The sequence below is a fragment of the Gymnoscopelus microlampas genome, assembly GCF_963454915.1.
Source record: "Gymnoscopelus microlampas genome assembly, chromosome: 24".
Classification (NCBI taxonomy): domain Eukaryota; kingdom Metazoa; phylum Chordata; class Actinopteri; order Myctophiformes; family Myctophidae; genus Gymnoscopelus; species Gymnoscopelus microlampas.
The window spans coordinates 23,420,916-23,445,846 of NC_139961.1; the positions used below are offsets into that span (position 1 = coordinate 23,420,916).

The 24,931-nt window shown below is 43.0% G+C and overlaps 1 protein-coding gene across 1 annotated transcript in view; it reads left to right on the forward strand.

Annotated features, from left to right (window-relative positions):
- Positions 1-24,931, forward strand: part of LOC311040606 (receptor tyrosine-protein kinase erbB-4-like) — a gene marked incomplete at its 3' end in the record, with an annotated part of 466,936 nt that overhangs the window by 239,350 nt on the left and 202,655 nt on the right. The window contains exon 3 of the mRNA XM_084050936.1: positions 17,000-17,186. Within this exon, the coding sequence (XP_083907062.1) occupies positions 17,000-17,186 (187 nt within the window). The remainder of the gene's footprint in view (positions 1-16,999; positions 17,187-24,931) is intronic.

Genomic DNA, 24,931 nt, shown 5'->3' on the forward strand with positions numbered 1-24,931 from the left:
ATGAGCCCCGTATTGTCATCACCCGTGTTGTCATCAATGTCTGTTTATTGGACAGACATACATACATACGGACACACGGACAAAGTCACGTATAGGAGTGGTTGGCACCACTCAAAAGCAAGAACCTGTGTCCCAGTGGGTCAAATGGTATTAAGGGATAGTTCACCCCCAAAATGACTTTTTTTTATCGAGTAGTCACCCCATGGAGACTTGAATTCATGGATATTTTTTAGTTTTTGTCGCATTCCTGAGCCAATAATTTGATGACCGGCAGCAGTTCCGGTAGGAGACACAAAAAGTCTCCTTGTGTCTCCTACCGGAACCACTGCTTACCGGTCCGCTGGTCATCAAAATATTGGCTTAGGAATGCGACAAAAACAAAAAAATATCCATGAATTAAAGTCTCTATGGGGTGACTAATCCATAGAAAAAAAATAAAAAAATTGGGTGAACTATCTCTTTAAGTCACAAGCTCTTGTTAATACTTTTTATTAGTTAAATATTTATAAAACCCACAGATAGACACTTTCAACCTGGCGTCCATGTTGGGCATGTCACTAATGTGTAGCTAATTTTCAACACTTACTGAGCTTGCAGATCGGCTAGATTTGCTATTTTGCTTGACGCTGTCATGCGACAGATTACAAAATCAGGCATTGAATTATGTCCACACACACACACACACACACACACACACACACACACACGAAAAAAGATGAAATAAGGAGATACAAGGTTTCTGCCCGACAGTGACAATACGTTAGCTCTATACCCGCTTTCCCCCGCACACCCCCACTAACCATGCGAGAAAAAAAAACACGCACACGGTGCACGCACACATGCACGCGCAAGCCTATGGCTGATGCGCACCAGCATTGTCACATAACTGCATTATGTAGGCTCCCCAAAGGCTATGGCATAATGTGATAGTACCCCAGCCTGCGTGCATGCAGGGTATCTCTCCGCAATACTGCAACAGCATCCAAGCAGCAGCCATATCAGCCTGGCTCAGTCTCATGAGTAATGTATTAGCGGCTTCCACTGCAGGATGCACAGATAGCGGTGTCATTGTTTTAGTCTGGGGCTGCTAATGCGGCACAAGTTTTTCCTGTGGTAATTTCAATCTCAAACCCAGGGCCTCTACTGTAAATGTGACTTGACAACACCGGCGCCTCGCGGACGTGCCTCATAACCCATTGAAGACCCGGGGTTCCGATTCTACAACATGACGTCTAAAACCGTTTTTTGGAAAAAACCTATGTTGCTATATCAGTGGTTCTCAAACCTTTTCCATGTCAAGGACCCCCAAAATGAAGCAAAGATTTGAGTTACAAATGTCCGCTTAAAAATATATATATATTCAAAGATTTATTTTTTTCCACGATTTTTCAAAAATAGCAGATCGACAAGCTCATAGCGCGGCACGAGTGCCGCGCTATGAGCTTGTAGATCTGCTATTTTTGAATGGCTGAATAAATCTAAAAATGACACGGATGCGTTCCCGGTCTCAATGGGATAAAGCAGCTTTATATGAGAGTGTCGGCCTGTCTGAGACAATAAACTTCAGTGGCAAGAGAAAGAAAGAGCGAAGAAAATAAACGGTTTCACCAGCTGCCGCCAGAGACCCAGCCACACGCTCCACTCACACGCTTTCGTGCACGTGCACAGACACACACACACACACATGCATGCACATACGCACTCACACATGCACGCACTTGCACACACACACATGACTGCGCTGTTCCAAAGTCATCGCTGTGTGGGAAGCGTCTCTGCAACAGCAAGACATTTTTAAATTCAAACCGTCATGTTTCGAGAAGATTTATTTGCGACGCGCTCATACCAGCACTGTATGTGCAGTGAAATGTTGGTGTGGCATGCTCCCACAGGATGTCCTATATAGCCTATATACAGTAATAAGAAACAAAAAACAACATATACTAGGACAGGTGTAATCGTTTGTCAACCATGTTCGCCAGTGGACAAAGTATTCAACCCTGGTACAGTCAAAGCATAGATACTCCTGGTGACATATTACTCAGCTACTACACGTGAAAGTTGTAGTGTATTTGAGTTAAAGTACGGGAGTACTGTACTTCAAAAGTACAAATCACAAAGTACATTTCCTTTTTAATATGAATGCATTGCTGTATGTGAAATTTAGACATTTTACAAACAAACAAGATAGCAGATGATATCTACAAGCTCACAACATGTAGCTCGTAGATCGGCTACTATATTTGAAATGGGGCTCAAGTAGTTCATTCATAATGTACTTCCTAGAAATGTTTTGGGTGAACTACTCCTTTAAGAACAGTACTCGAGTAAATTCACTTTGTCACTGTCCACCACTGGCGTCGTTCGGCTCGTTCCAACGCTCCTCTTTTGAATGGCAAAATGTGCCACCTTAAATCACCCGTTTACATGAGACAGGATTCACAGCTCTTACATCATAAATCCCACAGGCAGTGAATCACCGTTTGATGAAGTCAAAGAGCAAGAAATTGACTTTCCTTCCCCCCCGATATGTTGAGGGAAGAAGAAGAAGCTAAGATGCCATAAAGAGAGTGGATTTCACGTTGGCCCCGGCGACCATCCGGGATGAAAGCCTGGCGTATGCGGGTTCACAACACCTCTGTTTGATGTGGCTTTCATTTGAAGTGGGTCTAAAAGCACCGGAGGGGGAGAGAGAGAGAGAGAGAGAGACAGTGGTGGGAAAAGTACTCAATGTTTTACTTAAGTAAAAGTATCAATACTGCAATGTGGAAGTACTCCGTTACAAGTGAAAGTCCGGAATTCAAAATTGACTTGAGTAAAAGTAGAAGAGTATTGTTTGTGAGCTTGTAGATCGGCTATTAGGACTGAAGTGGTTCATGTATGTTTTATAATATCATAATTTATATCTGCAAAGTAACTAGTAACTTTTCAAATAATTGTAGTGGAGTAAAAGTACAGTATTTGGCTCTGAGATGTAGTGTAGTGAAGTAAAAGTACTGTAAACTGGAAATACTCAAGTAAAATAAAAATACGTCAAAATAGTACTTGAGTAAATGTGGCCTACTTAGTTACTTTACACTACTGTCGGAGGGAGAGAGTGAGAGAGGGAGAGGGAGAGAGAGAGAGAGAGAGAGAGAGAGAGAGAGAGAGAGAGAGAGAGAGAGAGAGAGAGAGAGAGAGAGAGAGAGAGAGAGAGAGGAGAGAGAGAGAGAGAGAGAGAGAGAGAGAGAGAGAGAGAGAGAGAGAGAGAGAGAGAGAGAGAGAGAGAGAGAGAGAGAGAGATGGCAGGAAGGAGGTCTCCCTGACTTGACCACTTGAACCCTAGCGTGTCCATTTTCTGGGCCTGTCATATTGGATGGACATTTCAGCGAAAAATAGCCGCTCTGCAAGCCCCACAACGCAGCGCTAAAAGCGATTTGGTATAGACGGGGAAAAAGGAGTGGGTCAAGTAAAGAGCCCTGGGGGACTCTGCTCAACCAAGGTATATATAGGGTTTAAGTGGTTAACTCATTCACTGCCAGAGTAAATAAAAAAACGAATCAGCCACTGGCAGCGATTTTTCCTTACCTTTTCAACTAGAATCACATAATATTTACCTCTATGATATGACCGATCCCCCAATCGTTGCTAAACACGGAGGGTTTCACTGTGCTTCCGCGAAAAGAAAAAAAATCAACGCGACCCCCCTTTCGCTTGTTATAGGCCGTTGAGTATAGCATGCCCCCCCCCCCCCCCCAAAAAAAAATATCACACCATCTTGGACATCAGAAGTAGCAGGCTAAGTATACTGTGTGGTCAGTATCATTGTTCCACAGTTCATTGAGGCCAATGGGTGAACAACAGGTCTGAAAACGCCTGCGATAAACCCGTGATGTGACAATACAGCTGATTCTGACTCTGAGGTCTCTGCCCTCATGTTGCCTTTGCCGCCGTGTAGAGGGGAGGGAAGAAGAACTCAAATATGTTGGTGTGGGGGGGGGGGGGGGGGGGAGTCGACAGTGTTGCTGCTGTTAGAAGGTGCGCGGCGCGGTGCACTCTCCTTGACTCGCGGGCCGGCGGTGCTCTATATGTATGGAAATGAGCTGTAATCACCATAATATGTGTCCCGTCTCCTGTATTTGGTAATGGTGTTATTATGGCTTTTTATTATCACATTCCCCCTTTCCTCACGCCGTCTCCTTTTCTCTCTCTCTTGTCTCGCCCTATACAGTGCCTTCTTCTCTTCTACCTTTCCTTTGCTTCCTTCACCCTCCACCCCGCTCCCTCTCTCCCTCTCTCTCTCTCTCTCTCTCTCTCTGCACCTCATTCACACTCTCTCGCTCATCCAGGAGACAGAAACAGGTGGACTATTAATTATGCTTTAAAATATAGCGCGCCGTAGCGTTCTACTTCATTCCCCCGTCGTTAATGTAGTACACTCCAAAACCTTCTCTTTCATTTCCCCAAAACGCCTGAAGGTCTCTGCTGTTGCCTGTGATGTAAAAAAAAAAAGAGTAACTAAGTACATTAGTCTAGTGCTGTACTTCAGTACAGTTTCAATTATTAATAATCAATAAAAACATCTAAATCTTTCAGAAATAGCCGATCTACAAGCCCACAACGCGTCACATCGCGACGCGTCGTGTGCTTGTAGATCGGCTGTTGTCAAATAGCCACAGTATAAAATATGGCTTGAGTGGTTAATGATCAATAATTGTAATATAGTCCAATACGACGATATATAATTCTGTTATGGGCATCCTGAGTGCTTTTACTTTTGTCACTTTATAGTATATTTTCATGCTAATTCTACTTGAATGTAGGACTTTTACTTGTAAGAAAGTATTTTTAACACTGTTACCATGCAGAATATGTCCTGCCTGTCTGCTTCTCTGCTGTTACGGTGCCAAACGTGTCCCATACATGTCTGCTTCTCTGCTGTTACGGTGCCAAACGCGTCCTAAACCTGTCCGCTTCCTCTTGACCCTCCCTGACCCCTCTCCTCCGTTGTTCCATTTCATTCACCTTCCGGCGTGTGGAACAATGTTTTTTCTCTCTCCCTCTTGTCCTATAATTCCTGTGGGCTTTGTAGACTTTTTGGCTATTTTTTCCCTGGGTCTGAAAACTCATGCATGGATGCCACATTTGTGGATCGTGAAAACACCAAATCCATACAGCTGTTTAGCTTTTGATACAAAACAGAAAGACTAGTTGTCTAGATCATTGGTTCTCAAAGTGGGGTCCGGGGACCCCCAAGGGTACTTGAGGGGGTTCCAGGGGGTACCCAGCTAAATGATGGATAGGAACCAAATGGACCCTTATGGGTCTGTAACTCTGAGAGTGTCCAAATGGAACCAAATGGACCCTAACGGGTCCATTTGGTTCCATTTGGACACTCTCAGAGTTAAATTAACATTGATTTTACAATATGAATTGGGGTCCCAGAGATAGAAATGCCATTAAATGGGGGTCCGTAGCCTAATGGATGTCAAAGTGGGGGTCCTTTGAAGTTAAAATGGTTGAGAATCACTGCTAGAGAGCCGTAAAAATCTTCTCTTATGGGGGTCCCTGGCTTATCTTTTCAAATGGGGGTCCGCGGGCTAATAAGTGTCAATTTGGGGGTCCTTGACATGAAAACGTTTGAGAACCACTGATCTAGATTTTCCTAATGTTAGTCAATTTCCACTGAAACAAGTGCCAATAAAATGTAAAATAAGGGCTGTGTAAGGCAATGGTTCTCAAAGTGCGGTCCGGGGACCCACAGGGGTCCTTGGGTCCTTGATTCTCAACCTTTTTGATAAAACAAATATGAATCTCTGGAACCCCAATCTACACTGTACGGTTCTCAGTGTTCCTTTAACTCTGAGTGTGTACAAATGTAACCAAATGAGTTACAGACCCGTTAAGGGTCCATCTGGACGCCTGGTGGTCCCAGGACCTGACGTTGAGAAACAGTGCAGTGTAGCCTTTTAAGTGGTTAATAGGCTACACATGGTTGCGTTCTCATCTCTCCGTGTATCACCAAAATAGCACGTCTTCATTCATCAAGCCATGAAACGGACCACTCAGCGGATTGACCTGAATTCATTTGAATACTGATCAGTAGTATAGCTACAACAACGCAACGGCCACAGGTATCCAAACCACCCTGATCTACAGGACATCTCACAACGCAACACTGTTTAGCCGGAACACATTCTATGCTTTAGCTGTGCCAAATAAATAAAACATTTCATGACTCTCTCTCTCGCTCGCTCGCTTCTCTCTCTCTCTCTCTCTCTCTCTCTCTCTCTCTCTCTCTCTCTCTCTCTCTCTCTCTCTCTCTCTCCCTCCCTCTACCTCTCTACCTCCCTACCTCTCTCTCGCTCTGTCTCTCTCCCTCACTTTTTCTCGTAAAATCATTTGACTTAATTTAACTCTGAGAGTGTGCAAATGGTTTCATTTGCACACTCTCAGAGTCACAGCAGCTCTCTGTCTGTCTCTCTGTCTGTCTGTCTGTCTGTCTGTCTGTCTCTCTCTCTCTCTCTCTCTCTCTCTCTCTCTCTCTCTCTCTCTCTCTCTCTCTCTCTCTCTCTCTCGCTCTCTCGCTCTCTCTCTCTCTCTCTGGTATCAACGCAAGGTATCCGGGAGTTGCAAAAGAAACCGTTTACAAACTAAAAATGTGAAAATTCTCATTTTGCCTGGAGGGGACAGTGTGGAAAACAACAACAACAGAGGACGGAAACAAGTGTTTTGGGAGTGCGTAGGACTGTGTTTGACTGTGCACTCACAACGCTAGGGCCACTAATTGCCGGCGATTGATAGGGAAAAAAAGGCTAGGGGGAATGTTGTGTGCTTTGCAATGCATCATGGGTAGATGACCTGGGTTTTGCTTTTGTCTGTGCCTTGTGGCGTTTCATATGGAGGTGGAGGGGTTAGCGAAGTTTCTGAGTCAGGTGCGCGTGTGTGTGTGTGTGTGTGTGTGTGTGTGTGTGTGTGTCTGTGTGCGTGTGTGCGTGTGTGCGTGTGTGCGTGCGTGCGTGCGTGCGTGCGTGCGTGCGTGCGTGCGTGCGTGCGTGCGTGCGTGCGGGAGAGACAGTGGTGAAAAAAGTACTGAAATACTTAAGTAGTAGATACTTAGTAAAAGTATCAATACTGCAATCTAGAAGTACTCTGTTACAAGTACATATTTTCAAATGGACAAAATTTATATAGGGTTTAAGTTTAAGTACAATATTTGCCCTTGAGTATATGTATAGGCAATTGGAAATACTAAAGTATCTCAAAATTGTACTTAACACATCTGGTGCCGTTCACGGTCTGAACCGTGATTTCAGTCTTTTTGTTTTTTTCGTTTTTCTCCGCACGGGCGGGGCTCGAGCAGCCCTGGGACGACCCATTGTGATCTTGAGAAGGAAGGGCCAGATAGATCACCGGAAACAAAAACATGGCTTCCGTCCGCTTCCTGTCTATTTCCTTCTTTAAAACGCCTATATCTCCGAATCCGTTTCCGGTGGTGAAAACCGGTCATGCGCGATGCGCGATCCCCCCCCCCCGTTGTAACTCGCGACTGAAATGTTATGGTTCCAGGCTGTAGCCAGGGTCATCGCTCAACATGAATGGATGCTTTTTTTTACGTGGATTTGCTGGTCGTGGAGTCTAGAGCTTTAAACAGCAAAGCGCAGTCAATGGGGAGAATGCTGGCACCCAACGTAAGTTGTTATGAAAAAATGCTGGCACCCGATGTGTTAAGTACAGTACTTGAGTAAATGTACTTAGTTATTTTACACCACTGTGTGTGTGAGAGAGAGAGAGAGAGAGAGCTTGATGTGTAATGTGGGGTGTGTGTGTGGATCCGATCGTTAAAAATCTTTCAGCCCTAGCAACTAACCATCCAACAGGAAAATACTGCAGTCTGTTACGTTCAGTCCGAGTGGAAAAAAACTCCTAATCTATAATAATGACCAGGGTTCACCTCAGACCACGTTTGATCGTCTCAACCATTTTGTAGAACTTTACATCACATGGAATTGCTTCAGGGGTCATCACCTGCTTGCGAATTGTCCAGCTTGCGATGGACAATTTTAGTCAAATTGTTATCTTTGCCACGGACATACACAAATGAGCGGTCAATAATATTACCAGAAATGTATACTGTAGACCAAGCCCTAAATGTACTAGTGGACTCCTAAAGCGCTATACGTTTTAAAATGGTATAGTATTTCCGCATTAATAAAAAGTGTCCTACTTATTCTGAAGAAAGTCTGTCTTATGTTTGGAATTTCAATAACTGGGTCTTATCAGTATTCAGTACAGTCACTGATAGTGCTTGCATTGCACATTATATTAACAAAATATGAATTTAGTTAAAAAATATTGCTTGCCATGGACACATTTGTCTGTGTACTTATATAGACACGTTCATGACCCCGGAATTGCATAGATGCTAGTTTGTTTTGTTTTTCCAGATGGATGCTAGTTATGTTATCCAGATGTTTGCTGTTTACTATAGTTCACGTGCCATGTATGTTGTATGCTGTTTGCTTGTCCACAAATGCTAAGTATTTTAATTAGATAGCATGCTGTATAGACAGATGCTAGGTTTAATGTTTACCTGGTATTGAGTTACTTAGCACTTAATTGTTTTTCTTTGAACTTTACTAACTTAAATTGACCCCGTCGTCCTGACATCAACCCATTAAGACCTGGAACGCATCTGTGTCATTTTTCGATTTGAGATAAAAAGCATTGTTTTACACTTTGGCTATTCAAAAATAGCAGATATACAAGCTCATAGTGCGGCACCGAGTGCCGCACTATGAGCTTGTAGATCTGCTATTTTTGAAAAATTGTGAAAATGTGTGCAAATCTTTGAATATATATTATTTTAAAGCGGACATTTTTAACTCAAATCTTTGCTTCTGGGGGTCCCTGGAACAACATATTTTGAGATGGCGGTCAGCGGCCAAATAAATATAATTTTGGGGGTCCTTGACATGAAAAGGTTTGAGCACTACTGATTATAGCAACATACATTTTTTTTCAGAATACTGTTAGGATTTAGAAGATATTTGTAGAAATCGGCTTCAGGTCTTAATGGGTTAAAGCCCGATTTATGCATCGTCATAGGCCGGCATCGTGGACTGAAAACAGCCAATCCATAAGCTCAGAGCGCGTTCTGATTGGCTATTTTCGCTCTGCAACGACGTCGTACAATGGATCATAAATTAGCCCATTAGTCCAATCTAGCACTTGTAAGACACTCTGGAAGAGAGTGTCTGCTAAATGCCTAAACATGACATTGTAAAAAGTACAAACCCAAGGCTCTCTCTTAGCATGAGATATATAGCGGTGCATTTCAGGACGGCTGAGAAACAAAAATAAAATAAAATAAAAAATGTGTGTGTCGGACCCAGCCTCCCACAGGTTCGACTTGTTTTGGCACAGTTTTTTCGGAGTGGGTCCCTCCTTGTTAACGGTGGATTTTTGGGAGGGAGTGTGACAGGGAGAACAACAGTGTTCATGCCTACTACTGTGGTTGGTACCTTGTTAAAGCTGAGCTCACACTGCAGCCGCCAGGCCCGGTGAGTCCGGTGAGGAGCTTGCAGTGAGCTCCTATCCAGTCGCTTTCCCTCCTGTTTATGTGCTTGTGCTTTTCTGGAAAACAAAAACAAAATCCAAAAAAACCCAAGAAGAACACTGTCGATGCGGCAGGATAGGAAATGCAGGGGGCTGCTGTTTACTTCCCTCCGGACCCCCCCCTCTTTCTCTCTGTCTCTCTCTCTTTTTCTGTCTCTCTCTCTCTCTTTCTCTCTCTCTCTCTCTCTCTCTCTCTACTCTGTTTGTCTGTCTGTCTGTTTCTCTATCTCTGTCTCTCACCTTCTCTTTTCTCCCTCCTTCCCTCCCTCCCCCCCTGCTCTCTGATTCCTCATCCCTCCGTCGGAGCAGAGGAATGCAGAGAGAAAAAAAATATTGATCCGGAAAGCCTTTCGAAAACCGATTTCGGGGGCAATGGAAGGAAATTAAATAGTGTCAAAGTGAAATGAAATTACAGGAAGGATGGCCGAGTAATCCTTATAATTTAATTAGGTGAATTAGAACAAAGCCCTCCGTTTTTACACCACCAGTCCCCCCCCCCCCCCCCCCCACACACACACACACACACAGTGCCCCCCCTACACTTGGATAGGCTTTCCTTTCGTTGCTTAGCAACAGGGAAGCGTTTTCTTTATTTTTCATAAGTTTTGCTCTTTTTTGGGGGCCAACAGGGGAGGCTGGTTGGTTTGGGGGGGCATTCGAGAGAGGGGGGGGGCATAAATAAAAATAACTCTTGAGAGCGTGCAAATGAAACGAAATGGACCATTCTGGGTCCATTTGGTTCCATTTGTACGCTCTCAAGAGTTAAATTAAAGGTAGGGTAAGTGATTTACTTTGGTTAAAATAAGTGTTAAATAGCTCTATATTCTGATAGTGCTCATTGCTATAGAGCGTTTGTTCAGTAAAAGGAGTCTCCCATGTCTCTCCAGCTCTTTATTAAACAGAAAATGCATTTTCAGTGCTCTCTCCTGATTGGCTTAAATGTTGTCACCTACCTGAAAATGTACTATATTCTGTTTACTAAAGAGCTGGAGAGACCCCTGTGACCGAACAAACTCTCTGTAGGAATGATTACTATCAGAATATAGTACTTTAACCTTTTAACAACAAAAAAATATCACTTACCCTAACTCTGAGAATGCTTACGGTGTAGATTGGGGGTCCCAATCCATTGGTTCCATTTGTGCGCTCTCAGAGTTTCATACAGACCCCCCTTAAGCATCCATGTGGACCCCTGTTGGGTCCCCCGTGCCAGACATTGATAAACAGTGGGAGTACAGATGATGAGGGCAACGGCGGAATCTAGCCCAGCGCCAGCCAGCGCAATGCCCACAGCTGGGTCACGGTGGGTGAGGAAAACAGAACTAACCACCCCCCCACATCATGCCCACCCCCCACACCTCCAACACGCACGCCCACGGCCATGCCATCCTCCCAGCGGCTATCCTATCCAGAGAGGGGGGGCTCTTCCTCCTCCGCGCTTTGTGGAGGAGTTATATCGGTCGCCCGGGTGCCAACGCGGCAGGCCTGGCGAGCCTGCGGCGGGACTCCGATATATTTGACTTAAGTAAAAGTAGCAATACCACAGTATAACAATACTCTGTTACGTGTAAAAGGCCTGTGTTCAAAATGTTACTTGAGTAAAAGTACAAAAGTATTGGCATCAAAATATATTTAAGGTACCAAAAGTAAAGGTACTAAAATGAATGAAAATAGCAGATCTACAAGCTCACAACGCGTCGCGATGCGACGCGTTGTGAGCTTGTAGATCAGCTACTTTCAAATAGCGTATGTATAAAATAGGGCTAAAGTGGTTAATGTATATTTTATAATATAGTAATACATTTATATCTGCAAAGTAACTTGTAACTCAAAATAAATAATAATTTTTCAAATTATTGTTGTGGTAAAAGCACAATATTTTCCTCTGAGATGTAGTGGAGTAAAAGTAAAAGTATTGCAAATTGGAAATACTCTAGTAAAGTCAAAAGTAACTCAAAGTTGTACTTAAGTACAGTACTTAAGTACATGTACCTCAGTTACTTTCCACCACTGGCGGGCGCCAAGGTCACGCAGAGGTTGCCTCCCGCACAGATCCGTCCTGAGCCGACTTCCCACAAACCCAAAGAGACGGCTCATCACCCAGTAACCCCCACCACCCCCATATCCCCACTAGGGAAGAAAGAGTCTTCTAGCTTTCCGTGTGTGAGCTTTTTCTTTTTGTTGTTTTCTTCTTGACACAGTTTTTTTTTTCCCTCGTTTTTTTTTTCCCGGAAAGCTGAGTCACAGGTTGCGTCGAGTTGCACAATGCGAGAGCTAAAAAAAAAAAAACATGGCAGGGTTTTTTCCTTCTTTTTACTCCACAGAAAGCATTTTAAACAACGTACTGTAGTTTTCACAATAGAGGATTTAGTTGTTTTCCATTTTTTTTGACTGACAGCAGAATATACCTCATAATGGAAATCCTATTTTGTTTGTGTGTGTATGGAGGATATCATTGCCGTCGGCCAGAAACCTCATATCTCCATATTTCAACTTGTTATACTTTTTGTGTAAATAAATGCCCGACTACATCATACAAGAGTGTCAAACAGAAGTAGTAAAAATAGCAGATCTGCTATTTAAAAAAGGATTTTCACATAATCCAAAAAAGGAACGGTTTTGGACATACAAGGTTACTTTTCCACCCGACAACAACGATATGCAAATGTAAGCCCCCACCCCCCAACCTCCCCGCCCACCACCCACCCCCCTGTCGCGGTTTCATTTAGTCGGTCTCTCTCTTGTCTCTCATGGCGGGTGATTGACGTGTTGTAATCGGGCTAATAAGGGCCTCCTCTGTTGTCTCCCCCGCCTACTGTGCCGTCTCAATGGGCCGGCTTGGCAGGTGCGCCGTCTCGCTGCGCGCGCGCTCCTCTCCGCGACCACCCGCTGTCATCCCCAAAATACCGCCGCGAAGCACGCTGAGTACTCAGATTCCTTTACTTAAGTAAGAATAAATGTAAAAAAATACTCCGTTACGAGTAAAAGGACTGTATTCAAAAATGTGCTTGAGGAAAAAGTACAAATCTGTGAAAAATATTCATACTGGTCCAGTTCTTACATTTTTCTACATGTTTTTTTTATATAGCAGATATGCAAGCTCGCAATGCGTCACGATGCGATGCGTTGCGAGCTTTTCAGATCAGCTATGTGTGTCGAATATCCAAAGCATAACATAGGGAGTAAGTACTGTATGTTTTAGTAATGATAATCTAAATCTTCAAAGGAACTTGTAACCAAAATGTTTCAAATAATTGCAGAGGAGTGAAACAAATACAGTATTTGCCTCTGAGACGTAGTGCAGTAGCAGTACTGTATGAGGTATACAGTAGAACATGAACATACCCAAGGAAGGTAAAAAAAAATACCTAAAAATGTTACCTAAATACAGTACTTGATTGAATGTACTCTATAACTTTCTACCAGTGTCCCCCCCCCCACCTCTATAGCATGACGCATCGTTGTTAGTTATAGAAAATCTGTTACACTACAGACATATATATATGATTTTTCGAAGATCTTTACTCTCATCCACTTCCTTGTTAACTTAAAACTTTAAAATGTTGTGTATCGGTGTGTATCGAGTACTTTTTTTTTTTTCATTGAAAAATCTCTGGCATGAATAACAATAGGCAGTGAAAATAATTCAGGCAGTCAATGTGTTAATGCAAATGTGGTCCGTCCTCCCACGACACGTCCAGCTCGCCAGACTCTGGTCAGACTGTCAAACTAGGTGGTGCTGATCAAATATGAATCAAGATTCTGTTGACGCTTCGTCTACTTTTCACTGTATCTCAACGCCTCAACTTAAATGAACACTGAGGATTTTACAGTTCTTTCTGCTCATGGTCTGGTTTGACCACTACTAGTTTATGGTACTGCCTGAAGGTCAATTTCTCCCCTGAGCAAGCAAGCATGCTCAATTAGCGCAGTTTGAGCACCAACACGGTAGCCTGGTAAACCCTCCCTCCGGAAATCTCATTTCCATTTGATTTCAGAAGTGAGTCTGGCCTGATCCGCCTTTCTGCAAAATTGGCTGTGGGCTGGAGTTGGGCGGGAGTAATACCGTTGACTGACAAACCCTTCAGCCAATGATCGTTTTTCCCCTTCAGCCAATTGCAGTGGATTTTTACCACCTCCGGCACTAATATGACGCAAAGGGACTTTTGAGATCGCCATGCCCAAAATAGGTTGCCTTATTGGGATACATGCGTGTCACAGCCCGCCCCTCCCGGTTCTCTGAATTTATATTTTTAAATAGGCTCTGTCATGATTAATTGACCACATATATGAAGTTAAACAACTAAATTCTATCCAAACGATATCTTAAAAGTAAATTCCGTGCCTCAAAAACGAAGTTTGAGACCGTTTTAAAACCGAAAATAAGTAGTGACGGCACTCGCACAAAAAAACAATGGCTGCCGTTCGTCTTTTTTCGCTGCAGTCAGGCTGCACTCGGCTTCATTCGGGCTCACTCGAACTCGCCACCTGATTGGCCAACTGTCGCTGTCAATCACAGAACGATGAGCGACGACGCTGATAGGTGCGGCTCTTTGGCGTACAGAGCCAATATTGCAGAGAGGCGGATCAGGCCAGACTCACTTCTGAAATCAAATGGAAATGAGATTTCCGGAGGGAGGGATTACCAGGCTACCAACACGGGGGACTCGGGTTCGAATCCCGGTGCACTTTTAAACCCTACATACGTCGTCCCCCTGGGGTCTATACTTTTCCCCTCTCTACACCTAAACATCTTTGCCGAAAATAGCTGATCTACAAGCTCACAACGCGCCGCAAACGCGACGCATTGTGAGCTTGTTGATCAGCTATTTCCGGAGCAAACGTTCGGCCCGAGAACAGGGACGGATGCTGGTTAAGCTTCAGAATCTGTTAACAGCTAATGTAACGTTTTTTTTCCGAGCAGTCAGTCAGTCAGTTAGTCACTGCTGCTCAGCGTTCGTACGCAGAATTCTAAAACCCGAACAACACCGGAGACGGAAGGCAAACCACAGGAATGAATGATGTACCTGTCAAAAGATGCTTGCCTCTCTCACTCTCTCTCTCGATCCCCCAGCCAGCATACTGCATGAGTCAGTACTGAGCCATGCATGTATACCGTAGAGCCATTACAGGTTTTTTTCTTTCTTTTTTTTCACCCCTCAAATGCAGTTATTCTAATTAGGGCTGTCAAGTGCGGCTGGCAAACTTTGTGACATTTGACAGCTGTCTGTGTGTGTGTGTGTGTGTGTGTGTGTGTGTGTGTGTGTGTGTGTGTGTGTGTGTGTGTGTGTGTGTGCATGTGAGTGTGCGTGCAGGTATATGTTAGTACTGTATGTGCTGCTGTGTCAGCTACTCAGATGAATATTGCATGGACAAGGGGAACGAGTTGGACACACACACACACACACACACACACACACACACACACACACACACACACACACACACACACACACACACACACACACACACACACACACACACACACACACACACGTACATACATACTGTAACAGACCCATGGTTAAGCCCCAGGTTTGAGTGCCCCGGTAATGATGTCGAATGTGAGGTCGTGATTGGGTGTCAGAGTGATTGATAGGGCTGTCAGTCGGGAGATTTTTCTCTCCTCCCCCCCCCCCCCCCCGCCCTCTTTCTCAAGAGCCATTATCTGATGATGTGCTATGATATAGTGCTGTCAATTGGTTGACCTTCTAACCCAAGTTTAGACGGGCGTAGGGAAAGATGTATTTATTTATTTATTCGCTTTCTTTTTGGGCTTGTTTGGAAGGAATGGAAATCTAATAGAACTCTCAGTTCAAACTGCCTTTGCAGTCGTGTGTGTCACATTTTCCCCTTTGTCACATTTGCCAAGTGGCCCAAAACGTCTTCTACTTCTTAGTTTTGAGAAGGCCAATTTTTGTGTCCCGAGGTTGGTAGTCAATGGTCTGCCATGTGCATGAGCAAGGCACCCGAACATATTGTTTTCAAGTGGAGCTGTGTTTGTGTGTGTAACTGAATACATATCATTTTGGGGGTCCTTGACATGAAAAAGATTGAGAACCACTGATTTAGTTCAGGAGTGTCACAGGCCTATTTCCTCCTAAATAATGGTCCTTTGGTATTACTTCTACTGTATACCGTATCCTGATTTCTTTCCACGTTTCTCTCGCCCACTGCTGGTGGGGATTCAGCGCTGGGCTCTCCCCTCTTCTTCTCTCGCTGCTACTACAGGAATCCTTGTCTTTCTTTCAAAAACTGTACATTTCAGTGTTAAGAAAAACTGTATTTCTGTGGACACGCATCGTACTTCTCTCTCTGCCCGTCTGTCTCCTTTGCCAAATAAAAATAGCAATCTTTTTATACACGTATCCTACTAGTAGAAACTACTTTACAACAACAGTGCTGGTGTAACTAAGCTGCAAAAGAAATGCTTTTTACGTGTGTGGATTACATAGATTACTATTATGATGATTGCTGAGGTGCATTCAGGCACAACATGATAATTTATTTTGAGCAACACGATTCAACTTCACTTTATTTATCACATCACAAGTTTACATGTAAAAGACTGGGTAAAATAGATTTTTTTTTGTACAAGCTGATTCCGCCAGCTTCCGTGTGATGGGATGTACATGCTGGTCCTGATACATGAGGAGTCTGGTCTGTTCCTATTCGCCTGTTTTGTCAAAGAACCATGCAGCTTACAATGAGAATCTGAAAACACACAGGCAAGACATACTTTTAAACCACGTTGGGTGGTCTAGACACGTAATGTTGACCCCTTAGACTAATGAAAAAGAGGGGGGAAAAGTACCAAAAGTCTAAATGTTTCAATAGCCATGAATGTATTTATCGTGTGCAGTTATGACATTTTTCAATTTAAACCAAAACGTATTCTCATGTCAGCGTATCTAGGTCAGAATCATTTGAAATGAAAGTCAGTCTGGAGGTCTGTGACATGAAAAAGTTTGAAAAACCCCTGGACCATTCAAGGAGAACTCAACTCTTCTGACATTATGAGTTCTGCTGACTTGGGCACCATCACAGCCTATGGCCTCGCTGGCCCATGGCCAGGGTATGATTTGTAAAAGAAAGTAACAGGGGTGTGGGTCGACATTTTATTTACCGCTTCAGTGGTACAATTTTCCTGGTCCTCAATGTAGAGTTAGGTTAACAATTAGGGAAATATTGAGGGTTATTTGGGTTTAGGGATCGGGGTTAGAGTTCTGGCTGATTTATATTTAGTTGTGCGTCGGTGTTGCGCAGCGAAAAGATCCAATCTGCAAGCTCACAACGTGTCGCGCCGCAACGTGGTGTGAGCTTGTAGATCGGCTATTTTCGGCTAGATGTTGATGTTCTCACAAGTACAGTAATAGAAACGTTTGTGTTTGTGTGTGTGTAGTCCATCAGGGAGGTGACGGGCTACGTGCTGGTGGCTCTCAACCAGTTCGACTACCTGCCCCTGGAGAACCTGCGCATCGTCCGCGGCACCAAGCTGTACGAGCGACGCTACTCGCTGGCCATCTTCCTCAACTACCGCCGCGACGGATACTACGGCCTGAGGCAGCTGGGACTGCGCAACCTCACAGGTAGGGGGGGCGCCGCCGTGGTTCACGCTGGTTCAATCCTGAGTGTTCTTTCAACTCTTGAGAGAGTGACCCTTCCAGGTCTATTTTTGTAAATGAACACTCATGGAATTTTACCGCCACAAACCGCCGTACATCTGGCGCTAAGGGACGAATGAAGACAGACAACCCCCCACAAGAACACTGGTTTATGGCCGTTCTTTTTTAAATGGCCATTTCATTATTGGTCTGCATGCTCCTACAGTATGCAGTCTACATGGTTCTTCACATGTCATAAGTTAGTTAAACACAGATACCTGTAACCGGAAGAGCAACCCGATCGCCAGAGGAAACGTTCTCATTGAACGTTTTTCAGCGTTTCTCAAAATCCGTGCATAGACTACTGGAAAACCACAAATTCCGTGCATAGCCGCCTCGCATCTCCCCCATTGTGACTAAACCATTTCGGAGCCGCGCAGTCTCAAGGGAATTGTCGCTTTGTGAAGGACCACCGAGCGCGCTAAAGCGCGCGAGTTGCCGTCCTGAACATAGCGACATTCCCTTGAGCCTACTCAGCGGCGTTTGAGTTACGTACCGATAGGCACAGAATCGTAAATTTTGTTGTGGGGACTGCTCTACTTCCTGGTTTTTCCGGGTTGCGACTGGTTACGCCCACCGTGGGACTCCCCGTACATATGCACGGAATTTGGGGGTTTCTAGGCGACTATGCACGGAATGACGTGCACAAATCCGTGCAATGTATACTAATTCTCTGGCGATCAGGCTGGGAAGAGTGGGCACCTGAGAACTCGGGTGATTTTTATTTATTTATTGAATTTATATTCACATTTATTTTATAAATGGTGACCCCGGCCATAATTTTCAGTGTTCTTAATTTTTTTGTTATGATATTTAAGGCCTAATATTTCTACCATTGCTATAAATTGCTTTAAAACATAAATAAAAACAAAATAGAATAGCCAGTCATTTCGGACATAAACAATAAGTTGCAGGGTAAATGTAGGTCTGATAATAATGTACCGTGCATGTTCAAATCATGGGTACTTTACTGTATACATTTCTTCTGACCATTTTCCAAAGAATGCATTTCTTTTTTTCACATTTTAGAAATAAATTGCCAATTTAACATTGAGTTAATGTTTAGGAGCCCATTCGATTTGTGTCCGATTAAGAATCTTCAAATACTGAACTACATTTACTGAACTATCATTCTCCTAAAGGTCAGATCTGAAATTGATGTGTAAATATAAAAATAATGCATAAATATCAAGTCAGGACCAGGGGAGCCTCACCACTGCACTGTTGTTAAACTGTGTCAGCTGATCACATGAAGTCCATCTTTCATACAACCATTCAGTAATGTTTCAAGATCAATACCTTGTTTCTTCTGTCATGACAAGTGGCCATCTTCTGCCACTTGTCATGAAAACTGTACTCGGAGCACAGTTCGGGTAGGTTATTGTGGGCCAGCAGTGTTCGGAATTCGCCAGGGAATCAGAATGGAATATGAAAAATCGGACGGATCCGTCTTGATCACTTGACTGTAGAGATAATGTGTACCGATTTACGTGATGTTGTTCCACTAGTGTATACAATGTCCAGCTGGGTCCAAAAAGTAGCCAGCCAGGTGCATGGGCATGCGTGTGGGGTGGGGTGCAGTAAAATGGTCTAACAAACATTATTGCTCTATTCCTGACATTTACATACAGTACTTGAGCAGCTTTCTCCAGATGAAAGGCCTGGTAAATACAGGCCTTTTGTAGGTTAGGCTTAGCGCTGTGAGAGGAATGAAGCTTTCTGGCTCTTCTGGGCCTAAATCAAAATGTGATGTTGATTGAGACCATTAGTACAATTCACACAAACAATAAAACGTATGTCCTTTACCCATTACTATGTGGTAATAATAAATAAGATGAAATTCTGATGCTGTATATTTCACCACGTCTGTGTCAGCCCTGTCACACCAGATCTACAAGCTAACAACACATTGCGATGCAACACATTTGAAGATTGTAGATCTGCTCTTTTTGGCAGATCACCAAGCAACACCGCAGGGACTTACAGTATATCTTTTTTGTTTTCTTTATTTACCCAGGGTAGGTGCTAAGCATGAGTGCTCTTTTTCAACAACGCCCCTCACACAGACATACACACATTAAAACCTGGCAGCTGCCCAGTACAACCACGGTCTTATACTGTTGGCCACCGAGCAGCTCCATTGGAGCGGTTGGGGGTTCAGTGCCATTGCCCAAGGGCACTTCAGCGGTGTTGGGGGCGGGGTAAGTGGTGGCCATTCACTTCCTCACTGCTGCCGGCCCGGGGATCGAACCGGGAACCTTTCAGTCACAAGCGCACTCCTCTAACATTTAGGCCTCACACCATTGGCATAAGTGGACTTGTGCCACTTAAAGGTTGGGAACCTCTCACTATTTTGAGGTCTCTGTACTTTACTTGAGTATTTCCAATTTCCAATACTTTTACTTCTACTCCACTACATCTCAGAGGCAAATATTGTACTTTTTACTCCACTACAATTATTTGAAAACTTTAGTTACTAGTTACTTTGCAGATATACATTATTATATTATAAAACATTAACCACTTTAGCCCTATTTTATACATAGGCTATTTTCAAACACTTTGCTACTTTTACTTTTGGTACTATAAGTATATTTTGATGCCAATACTTTTGCACTTTTACTCAAGTAACATTTTGAACACAGGCCTTGTACTTGTAACAGAGTATTTTTATACTGCGGTATTGGTACTTTTACTTAAGTAAAACATCTGAGTACGTCTTCCACCACTGCATTCAAGCAGGTGACGGCATATAATATTTACTGACAAATGCTCGACGCGGGAGGATGCAAAGCTCCTCACACCATTGGCATAAGGAGGCGTATAGGGTGATCAGAGAGGAGAAGGATCTCATAAAAAAAACACTAAAAAGGCAGTAAAAAGAAGAGCTGGCCGGAGATGCTGTAATGTCCGGCTCTCCGGCCAGCGGCCAGCTCGTGTGGAACACCCTGACATGAGGTCTGGCCAGAGATTAATGACCACAGAAGACCTTTTGTTACATTTAATTACCATCCCTGTGTTGTAAAACAACAGGGAGAGAGTAATTGTGTTAATGTCTTAAAGTTGCAGACGGCTGAAAGGAACATGATGGAATTACCGGGGATGTCTTGGCCTAAACTAGCCTCGATCTCCAGGCTTTTATTTTTTAGATTTGCTCAAAAATAAGAGCCTGGGATCCTGGAATAGGAGGTGTTTCACTTCCCCAACCAACCAGAGTGCAGTGGGCGTCGCTCCAAATGTTGCGACGTCAGGGCTCTCACTGCTGTACATTGGGGGGGGAGGAGGGGCATGGGGCGGGGCGGGGGCTGATGGACAGATCAGTGAACCAATGGGATCTCACAGATTTTTCCCCCGGAGATTTTGAGCCCGCCCCTCTAGACCAGATATCAGACACGCTAGGGCAGTCTAGGCCTAAACTAACCTAGGGTTAGTGTTGGTGGAGCAAATCCACCATTTTTTATTTGATAGGTAAAATAAAGATAACTAAATATATTAAGTCAAAGCTTAAATGGCTTTTCCCAAGTCTTGCTATGAGCTGAGAAAGTGTGCAAATCTTTGTCAAACATAGAAGGCCTTTTACTCATTTCAAAACAGTCCTGTCAATCTTTAATAATATAAAAATATGTATATATATATATATAAACATATTTAAAACATTTTCAATGATATCCCATGTACTGTGTCACAGGTCTGTTTTAACCCTTACAGCATTGGTTCTCAAAGTGGGGTCTGGGGACCCCCAGGGGTCCTTGGGGGTGTTCCAGGGGGTCCCCAGCAAAATGTGTAATTTTAACCACTTTAACCTTTTATACTTTGGCCATTTTTCATTTTTAACAAAAATCTTTGCTTCTGGGGGTCCCTGGCGCAACATATTTTCAGGTGGGGGTCCGCGGCCACATACATATCAATTTGGGGGTCCTTGGCACGAAAAAGTTTGAGAACCACTGGATTACAGTATATATGGCCAGTGGTGGAAGAAGTGCTCAGCATTTTTACTCAAAGTAAAAGTAGCAATACCACAACACTTTTGGTTTTTGCATATTCGAGTGCAACCACTGCATTAGGCTCTATCGGCCCCTACGCGCCAGTTTACCACCCTCAAACTATAGGTCTTTGAGTGGAAAAGGTACCTGCATGGGTAACACTCAGGTCTCTGCAATTGTATAGTTATGTTACAGTACTGTTCGGATAAGCTAAATGAGGCAGAGAACCAGAGGTGGAAAAAGTATTCACACTTTTTACTTAAGTAAAAGTATCAATACTGCAATGAAGAAATACTCTGTTAAAAGTGAAAGTCCAGAATAAAAGTACAAAAGTATTGGTATCAAAATGTACTGAAAGTACCAAAAGTACTCATTATGCAGAATGTCCCATTTCACAAGTTTTCAAATGTATACGAATATTTTTAAAATAGCTGATCACTAACCCTAACCCTCACATTGTGAGCTTGTAGATCGGCTATTTTCAAATGGCTGAAATGTATGTAGGGCTGAAGTGGTTCATGTATGTTTTGTGATAATAATCAAAATTGACTTTCCACCACTGCAGAGAACACAGATGAAAATACCCTTTAATATGTCAAAACCGATAAATGATACGCAGGGATTATTAAAACTCACTAACAGGAAATGTTTGATTTTTCAATTTAAAGCCCATTGATGAATGACAAAAAAGACAGTTTGGTGTACTGTGAATATATTTATATTACTTGTAATAAAAAACATTTAATATCTTGCATCACACAGTTGTATATCACTTGCTTTTGTTCTTTATTTATTTTTTCCCGCAGCCATTGATGCAGATTTATTAGTCGCTTTTTGATTTAATGGCCCTCTTTTAATTAAGTCGCGGAATTGAAAGTCAACTTCATAAGAAACACAGCTGTTACCGGTACAAATGACTCCTTTGTGTTGCCATAGAGAGCCATCAAATGGCCGTGAGAAGTCATATTTTCCTGTTAATTACATTTTTGTTTACCGACGTTGAAATAGACTTGTTTCATAGGGCTCTGTTTTCGAATTAACTGTGTCAGTTTTTTCTTAACCCCTTAAGACCGGGAACGCATCTTTGTCATTTTAGATTTCTTTTTTGGCTATTCAAAAATAGCAGATCTACAAGCTCAGAGCGCTTTGCTTTTGGGGGTCCCTAGAACAAAATATTTTGAGATGGGGGTCTGCGGCCAAATACATATCATTTTGGGGGTCCTTGATATGAAAAGGATTGAGAACCACTGATGCAACATAGGTTTTTTCAACTGTTAGGATTTAAAATACATTTTGTAGAATCGGCCTCATGTCTTAATGGGTTAATATCGTGTGTAGAGGTACATGGATCAATGTTGTCTGTTGTCTTCTTTAAAAGAGCTGGTGACTTCCTTGTATTAGTTATATTCAAGCAGTATTTGCATGTTTAATCTACAATACAAGGGAAACTCAGTTAGATCCAGAAATATATGCAAAATATAATGCAGCGACTGCGTGTAGTATGAGATCTTTTAGATAAGGGATTATGGGGAAGGAAATATTTACTAGGAAATTACTGTTAGAGCTTCACCCAAGCTGTTGGCTGCTCAAATGGCTTAAATGAGCACCCAGGCAGGGGGGGGGGGGCAGTTATTAGGGGTTAACCACTTAAACCCTCTGTTCTCAGCCAAAAATTGCAACTGTACAGTTTTTTCACTCCACACCAAATCTCTCAAAAATAACCGATCTACAAGCTCACAACGTATCACGATGTGTTGTGACGCTTGTAGATCGTCTATGCTTGCATGGCACAATAGGGATGCTAAGGTTCAAGTCGCTAAGTGTCCTGCTCAAGGGCACTTCGACACACATACTGGGCAAGCCGGAGTCGAACCGGCGACCTTCGGATTCCCAGACGGCCTCTCTACCTAAGGTCATGACCTTTGCTGTTCATAGCCTCATCAGCAGTGGTGTAAAGTAACTGAGTACATTTACTCAAGTACTGTACACAGTATTTTAAGGTATGTTTTACTTTACTGGTGTATTTCCAATTTTCAATACTTTTACTTCTGCTCCACTACATCTCAGAGGCAAATATTGTACTTTTACTCCACTACAATTATTTGAAAACTTTAGCTACTTTGCAGATATACATTATTATATTATAAAACATACAGTAACCACTTTAGCCTTATTTTATACACAGGCTATTTTCAAACATTTTAGTCTTTTTACTTTTCGTACTTTAAGTATATTTCCATGCCAATACTTTTGTACTTCTACTCAAGTAACATTTTGAACACGGGCATTTTACTTGTAACGGAATGTTTTTATATTGTGGAATTGCTACTTTTACTTAAAGGGCAAGACCACTTTGGTAGATGTTTGGGTTGTGTTGTTTCCTTGCCATGATGTAACTCCAAAGGTGGACAAGAAATGAAAAAGAATTGCTCCATTAATTAGAAATTGATAATTCAAAATATGCTCCTCATTGACTTACATTGTACACTGAAACGGCTCTCAAAGTCACTCTTTTAGCCCGTAAACGAACACAAACGAAGCTGATTCAGACAATATAGAACATCAACAAACCCAGTACTGTTTATTTTTTTAATAAAAATGTCAACTTCCTGATGATTTTACTATTTGAAGATCCGGATCCGCCGATCCAGTCCGGGTTTTCTTTCTAATAAAAATAGCAAAATCAACAGTAAGTTAACATTTTTATCAACAAAACAAACAGTACTGGGTTTGATGATGTTCTATATTGTCTGAATCAACTTTGTTTACTTTCGTTTACATGCTAAAAGAGTGACTTTGAGAGCTGTTTTACTGTACAATGTAAGTCAGAGGGGAGCATATTTTGAATGATCAATTTCTAATCAATGGAGCAATTCTTTTTTATTTCTTGTCCACCTTTGGAGTGACATCATGGCGAGGTAACTACACAACCCAAACCTCTACCAAAGTGGTCTTGCCCTTTAAGTAAAATATCTGAGTCATCCAATCAGCCACCCTGCAGCCCAGGTCTGTCAGAGTAAACGCCATCAGCTGGCCGCTGTGTTACGTGCTGTTGTTGTTGTGGGCTGTGCATGGGGGGGTGGGGAGGGGGGGGTTGCAGATTTTATTTACTCACTCACTGGTTTATGTCCCATATTTACTCATTATCCGAATAAAGCGGCATACAAGTCTCATAAATACTCCAGCAGGCGAGCCATTAAAAGGCTCCCCGGTGGCAGCTAACAACCGGAGGGCCAGGTGTCGCCCGTTCGCCCTGCGCTTTTGGCTCCGTTTAGGCCAGCGTTTCCCAACCTGTGGGCCGGGGCCCCACCGGTGGGCCGCGAGGATGTTGCACGTGGGGCCCCCAAATAATTGTCCAAAAAGCTAAGAATTTAATGATGAAATAACATGATACTGTTTTTAGTTCCGTCGATCCAAGCCGGAACGCAATCGATCGATTTGATCATTCAAATAAACATGCTCTGACAACCCATTTACTTGAGTAGAAGTATTGGTATCAAAATGTGGTGGTATCAAACTTAAAGTACCAAAAGTAAAAGTACTCAAATGTTTGAAACTAGCAGATCTACAAGCTCACAACGCGTCGTGATGCGACGCGTTGTGAGCTTGTAGATCTGCTAGTTTCAAATAGCCTAGGTATAAAATAGGGCTGAAGTGGTTAGTGTATGTTTTATAATATAATAATTT